Source organism: Asparagus officinalis, chromosome 1 (assembly GCF_001876935.1).
Source record: "Asparagus officinalis chromosome 1, Aspof.V1, whole genome shotgun sequence".
In the NCBI taxonomy this organism is placed as follows: Eukaryota; Viridiplantae; Streptophyta; class Magnoliopsida; order Asparagales; family Asparagaceae; genus Asparagus; species Asparagus officinalis.
Genome location: NC_033794.1, coordinates 89,633,658 through 89,644,119, shown reverse-complemented (window position 1 = coordinate 89,644,119; position 10,462 = coordinate 89,633,658). Strand labels below are relative to the sequence as shown.

At 36.1% G+C, this 10,462-nt stretch overlaps 1 protein-coding gene across 4 annotated transcripts in view; it reads right to left on the bottom strand.

Annotated features, from left to right (window-relative positions):
• LOC109827597 (FACT complex subunit SSRP1) overlaps nt 1–10,166 on the bottom strand; it is a 12,689-nt gene extending 2,523 nt beyond the window's left edge. For 2 of the 4 annotated variants that reach the window (XR_002243473.1, XM_020394608.1), the window contains exons 1-11: nt 9,953–10,166; nt 8,939–9,124; nt 5,510–5,615; nt 4,118–4,254; nt 2,483–2,566; nt 2,308–2,402; nt 2,109–2,217; nt 1,922–2,008; nt 1,734–1,826; nt 260–457; nt 12–163 (exon numbers count right to left, since the gene is read on the bottom strand). Coding sequence is in view for 3 of the 4 variants with exons in the window: in XM_020394608.1 (XP_020250197.1) it covers nt 12–163; nt 260–457; nt 1,734–1,826; nt 1,922–2,008; nt 2,109–2,217; nt 2,308–2,402; nt 2,483–2,566; nt 4,118–4,254; nt 5,510–5,615; nt 8,939–9,124; nt 9,953–10,147 (1,442 nt within the window). In the remaining variant the exon portion in view is untranslated. Of the gene's footprint in view, nt 1–11; nt 164–259; nt 458–1,733; nt 1,827–1,921; nt 2,009–2,108; nt 2,218–2,307; nt 2,403–2,482; nt 2,567–4,117; nt 4,255–5,509; nt 5,616–7,388; nt 7,569–8,938; nt 9,125–9,952 lie in introns of those variants that run through there. The other 2 variants (XM_020394617.1, XM_020394624.1) reach the window with 2 other exon arrangements.

Genomic DNA, 10,462 nt, shown 5'->3' with positions numbered 1-10,462 from the left:
TCGAGACAAACCTCATGAAGTCGAAAAGATTATGATATTCATTTCTCTGGATATTCCTAAATAGATGTTCTTGCTCGCTTCTAAGTTTTACAAGGAGATCAAAATAGTGAGATGACACACTTGAGCCTCCAGCACCGTGCCTCTCGAACTCTACATACATAATCTGCAGAAGATAAAACCAGGTTATACAACTGTCTGATAAGATTTTGTGGCCATAAAAGGTAAGTTGCCAAATTTTAATTGTTAATAACACCAGTACCTCGTCATAAGGAATAAGTGTTGGGGGTTTAGGAAGGAAAAAGAAGGCCTTCTCAAGTGGATACAACACTCCATCTTCAGCCTTCAGTGAGGATTTCACTGCATATCCATCTTGACAACTTCGAAATGTACTTGGCCTTGTAATTTTCGCACCACATAAACCACGCAAGATCTTACTGAAGACCTCAGGGATAAGATCCTGAGATTATACAAAAATCGGGATTAACGCAAATGGTAAATAATTGTCTGTGTATAACAGTCAAAATCCATGTAAAGCTACATTCATGTAAAAGTAGCATTCTTGGAAAAGAAGCCTATTTGTGTAACTGAGAAAGTAAAACACTTGTGTGACGCATGTAGGTGTGGGTGGGATGGAAAAAAAACTCAAGAAAATCTGTTCAAGTATATCAGCCTCATGAAACAAAAATCATATCTGGTTTTCTAGACAATTTGTCTGGCTTACAGAATTTTTATCAGGAGAATCCATCCAAACAAAAAATAGAAGAGGCAACTAGATCAACTAAAAAGATTTAACACAATAGCCAGTTCAAAGCCCATTATATGCCACTTAACTTCAAGTTTACACTCACAAGAATGAATTTTGCAGCAATAGCACTTTTGACAGATGACCAACAGATGACTCAACAAATTTTCATAGAAATAGTGCTAATATTCTTGAGATTAGGACTGCACAGAAAATCATTAACAAATTCGAAATAAATAGGATATTGGGTTGAATCTCCATGGATGACATTAATTACTGTTTTCTGCTATACAAGACAAAATAAAAGCATAGATGGACCTTTAGCATTACATCCGATTATTCTCTATCTAGCTTCAAGTTATGAAGTCAGAAATTTTAATTTTAATTTAAAATTCATAAAAAGATAAAAAAAAATTTGAAGTGTAATTCTAACAGCCTGCATCAAAAGCCCTTGGAGGATCCAAAGAAAGGCTGTAGAGTATCATTTAGAAAAATAATATTACAGGTCTAAATCTAACAAATTATTTACAAACTGATAGAATGAATTCCTTAGCACTCAAGGAAAAGAAAACTAGTTATATTTTGTTATTCAATTGATCTTAGGGGAAAAGGTCAATTTGATTCGAAATACATGACGAAGAAACATTAAAAATGTTCTTCATAAACAAATTGTTTGTTTAGCGGAAAATACTTTTTAGAAAACAGCCTATACATCTTGCAGTTCAGCTGTATACCTTTTATTGTGAGAGTTGTATACTAGAATGATTCAAAGCCCCAGCACAGAAATGGAACAGAAACATTCTTTTGGATCATAATGAGTTTGCATTATGAACATTCAGATTCAGAATAAATGGAACTTTTCATTTTTCATTACTAGTATGTGGAAAAGCTCGAGTACTAACCAATATGGACTACACTTACAATGTTCTAATGCTTAATTTTCAAAGCAGAAAGAGCAGAAAAATAAACATGTTACACACTGGATGTTCACCTTGTATGATGCAGTCAACCTATCCTTGTATTTTGTAGCCAAGAGCTCCTCACTAATCTCCAAGTCCCTTTCTACTACAGTATCTGTCTCAAACTAAACCAGGCAGAAGAGGAGAAAGGATTGCATCAGGGGTAAAAAGACATCGGATAATAGCAAGAATCAGTACCAAACTCAGAAAAGAGCAGTACTTGAATGACAATATGTGGGTATAGTGTGTTCCCTTTGCGGATAGGTGGGTCAAGGGTAACAACAACAAGCGTATGGGGTTGATTTGACTACAAAAGATGCAAAAAAATGTTAAATGGCACAACTCATTGTATAACTAAGAAATAACAAATTAAATATACATGTTTTCTTTTTGAGTAGAAGCAGAACCTTTGGCAGCACAAAAAGTCGGACAATACTGCTGTACTGGATTTTAAAATCAGTTGCCTGTCCTTGGAGCCGAAAGAATGAAAAATGAAGTTCAACACTGTACCTTCCTCTACATAAACAAAATCACACTTGTTAGTTGTCGTTTGATGTGTTCATGCACGTGAGGAACATAAAAATTTTCAAGAATACATTTATCTACCTAGGTGTAAGAACTGCGATTCCATCAAATGTTACAACAGCACCTTCACCAGAAGCACCAACATCGGCCATAGCCATAATTTTTTCTAGCATAACCTACAGAAAGAAGGGACAATTCATTCTAGCACTAACCTATGCTCCAATAGTTGGCTATCCAGTATGAAAAGAGTACTTACTTGAGCTGGAGGATGATTTTCATCACCCAAAAACTGAGTGTTAGAGTTAGGAACATGGAAGCTCAAATCCATCAGTGAATCTTTCTACAACCAATCAGAAAAGAAAGAGGATAGAAAATAAGATTATGTCAGATAAATTCGAAATCGAGTGTGAATAGTTTCAAGAAAGTTGAAAGCATGTAGGAGTAGGAAGACGAGAAACATCATCATTATCAACAACGTCAATGTCTTCCTGTACCAAAATGGATCTACTATAAAAATATGGAGCATGACTGCAAGTCGAGAAAATTTCCAGGCAGTGGAAAAGGAAGTGGCCCATTTTCAGAACAGCCAACTACACAAGTACAAAAATTGTATTCATGGTAACATCAGTAAGCCTGTAAAGCCTCTTGGTTGGTTGATATGCCTTACATGACCACTCAACAGTTTATCTCATTAAACTGAGGATCAACCTTTCAAATTCGTCTAAACAAAAGAGCCTTGTTGAAAAATCCTAATGATACGCACACGACTTTGTTGACTGCTTTTAACAATATAGAAACTATCTAGAAACATGAAGTATTATTTCTAATAATGAGAATTCATTTAAGAAGGAAGCTATAGTAACTGGGGACTTCGATCATGAAGCCATACCCTTACCCGACATGTGTTGTACCTGTACCCAACACTTCATGGACGCTCCTTAAAAATAATACATCTATCCAGATTTCAAACATGTACTCAATTATACGCTACATGTTTTAATTTAAAACACTCAGTCATACACTTACTTGGACATATATCCTCCAGTCCACATCCTTTTCTTTTTTTTTAACTTGTTGGACAAAGGTCGAGTTTGTTTCAACCTTAAACCGTACAATATCAAAGCATCCTTTGCATATCTACCTCAAAAGTAAGATTTCAGCCTGTGAGTTTCAATTGCGTCCCCTTACCTACCTTTAACGAATTTGCCGTGTCATGTATCCATAACCGTACCTGCACGCGCATCCGTACCCGTATCCATGCAACTTAGCAAGGAAGTGGTAACATCATTCCCATAACTCAATTTGGACTATAAAACATATATTAGATTCCTTTCCCATTCTTGAGTTAAATGAGCAAAATTAAAGAGAGAATAAAACAAAAAAAGAGAAAAGAAAAGAAAAAACTATGCTAATGGTTTATTCACTTCAAATATAGAAAGTTGTCAAATACATTATACTCAAATGGAAGTTGAGCTTATACAACATTTGCAATAATTTCAACTGGATGGCGTCATGCTACTCAGAATTCTATCGGCCAATGCAAGGAGAAAAGTAAAATTCACGATACAAGTGTAATCAACCCTATAGATATTGTTCCTGTCCATAACCTTATAATCAAAGATGGATTGCATAAGGAAACCCGGTTCTCCTATGTGTCATTATAATAGTCTAAGCCTTTTTCACATCAGAATGGGAACAAGGTATAAGTACTCCATGTTGAGGTTCAAGCAAAGCAATTGAACCCCGCACGCCAACATACAAAAGAAAACACAAAGAAGGTGAACAAGGGCGTTATCCAGGATATCTATTTTATCTATGTGATATTGGATTCAAACCCTTCAAAATAATAAAGAAAAAAACCTAGACTGTTGGAAATGTAGGCATGAATTACCTCATTAGCTCCAGTAGTGTCATCCACATGGAACTCCAAGTAAACATCAGTTTTGCCTTGCAATTGTGCTTGTGAAACATCTGCTAGAGAAACCTCAAAGGCTTGCTTTGAGCCTACCAAAAATGTGAGCATATTTCCTGCAGCGCAAAGCACCAATAAAAGCTATGGTCAGTACAGTTCGAAGTAAATATGCAAAGTAGTTGATGGTAACAACAGCCAACCAAAAAATACAGGGTTAAGTTAATGAGCTCTGTAATCTATCAATGAAGTTGATAAACCGTAAACATCGCTTTCTATAATACCATCTTATATCCTGTGACTCTAGGCTTGGTAAAGTTAGAAATGCTCTTATCCATCAACGTATATGATAATTATTATTTGAAAGGTTCAAATCCTAAGGTTTGCCCCTTCTATTAAGTCCAACTATCTATCTGCCTTCTGCTGGAAACCAATATGTCTAGAACACAGGTAAGTATATATTTGTCTGACTCGTTGAAAATCTTATTAAGAAATGTAATGAAGAAGTACTAATACTAAACTGCAATAAAAAAATGAGAAAACAACTCTCATGAATGTTCTTTTAGTAAGTAGACAAGGACTAACTTCTCAGGGTTCAAACAATTGGTTCACGTGGATGGAACACATCAGGTCAGGCACTGATATAACAGCCAATTTATAGTTGATATAGATATTCTTCAATATCATTAAGATCATGTGCCTAGATGAAGGGAGAATAGGGGTATTAAGAAAAGGGATTTCCCGAGGATCTAAAACCCCAATCCCTTTTGGGGGCCAAATACCTCCGATCTCTACCGTAGGTGCCAAAGAAGAATGAGAAGAAACCCAAAAAAAAGCAAAAAGGAACATAACCTCCGAGACTATAAACAGAATAGATGATGATGAACTGAATCCAAAGTAAATCCCTGTGTTCTGTTGTTTAATAAATCCTACACCACATGGGTACCAAAAAACACATGTATGCCATAATATTTAATTTGTTTACAACAAAATGTGATCGTGCATCATCTCTTGATTACATTATATACGAAGAATAAAATACCACAATTTAAATATTAACTTTTATGATAGAATTAAAGTTTAATCCTGAACTAGAAGAATACTCCACTCTTTTGTTCCATAAGCTGCGGTTTCTACACTTCGCTCCACTGATAATGATTAATGACCACACATCAATTTATACAGGTGGTATGCAACAAAGCAGAGGTGGATTGACAATATTAGAAAAACTATGCACAGTTCAAAAAGTGCTCGGATGATTATAATTTAGCTATTGTAAGAGAAGGATAAACATCTACATGCAAGATATCATTCCCTTAGCTCAAGAGCATGAGTATGTTTAAATTAAACGAATAAAGAATGACATTGACCAACCATCTATATCAACTTCGCCCCAGTTACGACCACTGACCGAAAGCTGCTTCTCTTCTGGCATTACTCCAATATATTTTTGTATAAAACTTGTCAAGTTACTGACATCCTACATGAGAAGAAACAAACCCATGTAATCTACAGTTACATTCATTACACTTCAATGACTATTATGACATACCTAAACTCTGTGGAAGTTAAAAATCAATAAGATATATAAATAGATATGTAACTGAATGAAATGAATAAAGAAAACAGTAAAATAAAATGCAAGCCTTTGTCATGCTCATAAGTTGCATCTCCTAGCATCTGGGTTTGTGAGATAGATAACTTGTATGGCTATAAATTCAAGTGTGTAGCTGCTGTCATAACTGTCAAAACATTAAGAATCTAAAGAAAGAATGTCATTGACAAGAACAGATAGCTAATATTGTATTAGTACAGATCACACCAAGCTGATGCCAGATGCTTTTTGTGAATAACAAAGTAAAATAGATGTGAGTTCATTACATATATCTTTTTCACATTCACAGGCACAGAGAGCAGGAACATCTGCGAAGGCTAAATGCTGTCTGACTTCAATTGCATAGACAGATTTTCAAATAGAAAGGGGCAGCCTGGTGCACGAAGCTCCTGCTATGTGTTCAATAAAAGGCTTTAATAATGAGTAAAATCAGATCTATCTATTCAGAAACTTAAGAACAACTTCATTAAGAGAGAAACTATAGTGGAAAAGGTGTCAAGGGACATTTCCCCTTTGTGTTTATCTCCTCATAATTGAAGCATTACCAAAGTCAGAAAGTGAATAATAGTGATCTAAGATGCAAATCAAGTTTAATGGTCTTACACAGGTGTCCAAATGTCTGCTTAAATCCACAAAAATAATTCTAGGCAAGTGTCAAGTTAGTTCTTCTACACTAAAAAAATATGCCAATGAAGGAATCGTCTTCTTCAAAGTTTACTTCAAAAAAAATGCCTATGAAGGACTAGTCTTCTTCAAAGTTTACTTCAAGAATTTATTTTAAGGTAAACAAAAACCATAAAATCAAACCATTTAGGATATTCTGAATGGGCTTCTGTCAAATTATCTTTGCACTAAAATGACAAGCATAACACCTCCATAAGGCAGGGTATATCAACACTTTCATGATTTAAACAACTAGTGTCAATAATCTGTTCTTAGTCGAGAAATTAAGTCAACTAAAAAGAACAGCAAGATGACAAAATTGTCCAACAAAAATTTGGCCAGCTATATCTTCAACAAAATACTTTCTAGTTCATAAACTCTCATGCTCTAAATTTTTTGGCCAACCAAATCTCAGAAAGTCAGACAATTTAAAGAAAACTTAATTCTCAAAATAAAAGACACATGAAGTGACAAGACACAGTGCAGATGTAAATTTTAACCTGCGATAACTAGCAAATATTTCATTATTTAAATTTAATCATAGGTGCATGCTACGGGCTAAAGATAGAGGCATCCCATTGTCACATATTGGTAATTACAGATTGAGATCCTCTCCAATTAGGGTAATCGGAGAGGGTCCAATTCTCTCCATCCATACCATCTAGGTCCAATTCTCTCCATCCATACCATCTATATCACTTTCAATGGATGAGATCGCACCATCTGAGATTTTGATTATTACAAGTAGTGGTTTTGAATACATTGGTTTTCAAGTTCGCAAGTGGTTTTCGAGACCATAGTGGTTTTCAAGAAAACAATGAAAATCTTATGTGGCGTGATCTCGTCTACTGAATTTAATATAGACGGTAAGGATTGAGAGAATTGGACTTTCTCCAATTACCACCTAATTGGAGAGGATCCGAATCCTGGTAATTACATATAATTGAAAGCAAAGAGTCAAAGACAGAAGGCTACCTGCTCTCTGAAGCCTGTGAACTTGTAAAACAATCCATCTTTATTCCTCACCCCAAGTTGATATGTTCTAGGTACTTTTGTCCAAGTCATGCCCAATATATCACGTTTTTCAACCTCAATAACCTTTCCACCTCCTTGCTTTTTCCATGCGATACCTCCTGAATGTATTCTCAACTGCCCAGGGTTCTGCACAAAGAAAAAGCACCAAGCACTTAGAACAGCAATCATATTATAAGGTTTGTTTTCTCATCCCCAGAGGGCTTTAACAACATGAATACATAAGAGATATTTGATGAAAACAAGTCTTCCTGTGCTAAAACAGAATAAATGTCTTCGACCTTACTCTTTTCAACAAAAAAAACCCAAACACAAGCCTACTCGCCCAAATTGCCCCCGATTACAAATTAATCAGGCCAAATAAAAAAATAAACAAAAAAAACGTACAAGAAGAAAGTCATTATGAGAAAAAGGGACGGGAAAAAACCCTAGTTTGGGGGAAGAAATCGGCAACCATACGTAATAGAACTTCAAAATGGTCTCAATTCCAACTTTGAACACTTAACTCAGGTCAGAAAATTCCGTCTTTTTATTCTAAATATCTGCAAAATGTTTTTATTTAAGTGAACAGGAAAAGAACCCTCGCAAAAGCTTCAAAATCATCAAACTGTCCCCAACTAACCAGTTAATTTAAAGAACGTCACTTTGTAATTTGTAGGAAATAGAACAAAACCCTAAGTTGGTGAAGGAATCAGCAACTTCCAAAAGAAAACCCTTATCCACTTCGCAGGACTCGAAGTTCCCCCAAATCGATAGAAACTCTAGCTAGGCGAAACCCCAAAAACCCTATATGAAAATGACCAACGGAGAAGAAAACCCTAATTCGGTGAGGATACCAGCAACTTCCAAAAGGACAGCGCTTCACAATCCTCACTTTCCGCCAAAACCCTAGATGATGAAGGCCGCGCATAAAACCCTAGAAGGAGCAAGCAAAAAAAAAAAAAAAAAAAACCCTACTTAATTCTCAAAATAAAAGACACATGAAGTGACAAGACACAGTGCAGATGTAAATTTTAACCTGCGATAACTAGCAAATATTTCATTATTTAAATTTAATCATAGGTGCATGCTACGGGCTAAAGATAGAGGCATCCCATTGTCACATATTGGTAATTACAGATTGAGATCCTCTCCAATTAGGGTAATCGGAGAGGGTCCAATTCTCTCCATCCATACCATCTAGGTCCAATTCTCTCCATCCATACCATCTATATCACTTTCAATGGATGAGATCGCACCATCTGAGATTTTGATTATTACAAGTAGTGGTTTTGAATACATTGGTTTTCAAGTTCGCAAGTGGTTTTCGAGACCATAGTGGTTTTCAAGAAAACAATGAAAATCTTATGTGGCGTGATCTCGTCTACTGAATTTAATATAGACGGTAAGGATTGAGAGAATTGGACTTTCTCCAATTACCACCTAATTGGAGAGGATCCGAATCCTGGTAATTACATATAATTGAAAGCAAAGAGTCAAAGACAGAAGGCTACCTGCTCTCTGAAGCCTGTGAACTTGTAAAACAATCCATCTTTATTCCTCACCCCAAGTTGATATGTTCTAGGTACTTTTGTCCAAGTCATGCCCAATATATCACGTTTTTCAACCTCAATAACCTTTCCACCTCCTTGCTTTTTCCATGCGATACCTCCTGAATGTATTCTCAACTGCCCAGGGTTCTGCACAAAGAAAAAGCACCAAGCACTTAGAACAGCAATCATATTATAAGGTTTGTTTTCTCATCCCCAGAGGGCTTTAACAACATGAATACATAAGAGATATTTGATGAAAACAAGTCTTCCTGTGCTAAAACAGAATAAATGTCTTCGACCTTACTCTTTTCAACAAAAAAAACCCAAACACAAGCCTACTCGCCCAAATTGCCCCCGATTACAAATTAATCAGGCCAAATAAAAAAATAAACAAAAAAAACGTACAAGAAGAAAGTCATTATGAGAAAAAGGGACGGGAAAAAACCCTAGTTTGGGGGAAGAAATCGGCAACCATACGTAATAGAACTTCAAAATGGTCTCAATTCCAACTTTGAACACTTAACTCAGGTCAGAAAATTCCGTCTTTTTATTCTAAATATCTGCAAAATGTTTTTATTTAAGTGAACAGGAAAAGAACCCTCGCAAAAGCTTCAAAATCATCAAACTGTCCCCAACTAACCAGTTAATTTAAAGAACGTCACTTTGTAATTTGTAGGAAATAGAACAAAACCCTAAGTTGGTGAAGGAATCAGCAACTTCCAAAAGAAAACCCTTATCCACTTCGCAGGACTCGAAGTTCCCCCAAATCGATAGAAACTCTAGCTAGGCGAAACCCCAAAAACCCTATATGAAAATGACCAACGGAGAAGAAAACCCTAATTCGGTGAGGATACCAGCAACTTCCAAAAGGACAGCGCTTCACAATCCTCACTTTCCGCCAAAACCCTAGATGATGAAGGCCGCGCATAAAACCCTAGAAGGAGCAAGCAAAAATAGAGGGGGAGAGAGGCTTACAGTCCCTCCGCGGCCGCCGAGGAGAATGTTATTGAAGAGGTGGCCGTCGCTCATGGCTCCCCGCCCACTCTTCGATTTCAAGAAGAAGAAGAGGGAGTGGGATATCTCTAAAGATTTCTCGCCTTTGGCTCCCGTAAGTTTTTGAGTAACTTGCTCTCTCACTCCTCTCGATTTGGGACTCGGCATTTTATACATCGAGAGAAGGAAAGAGGCGGTTGTGTTACGCGCCAGCTCAGATTGCCGCCAAATTTCTTTTTACTTTATATGATATATATTATAGAGTTTATTTTTCTGACCTTTTCCATGCCTATTTTCACATTTACTTTCCCTTCTACTCGTGATATTTATTTTTATTTATTCTTTTGTTCCTTTTATCGTTTTGGTTCCTTTTTTTTTTCTTTTTTTATCATTTTGATTTGAGTCTATATGTTCTTTCACACTTGCTGTTCTGACTGGATTTGTAGCCGTGAAAGAAATTGTTAAAAGCCTATCTTCACTGTAAACCAGTGG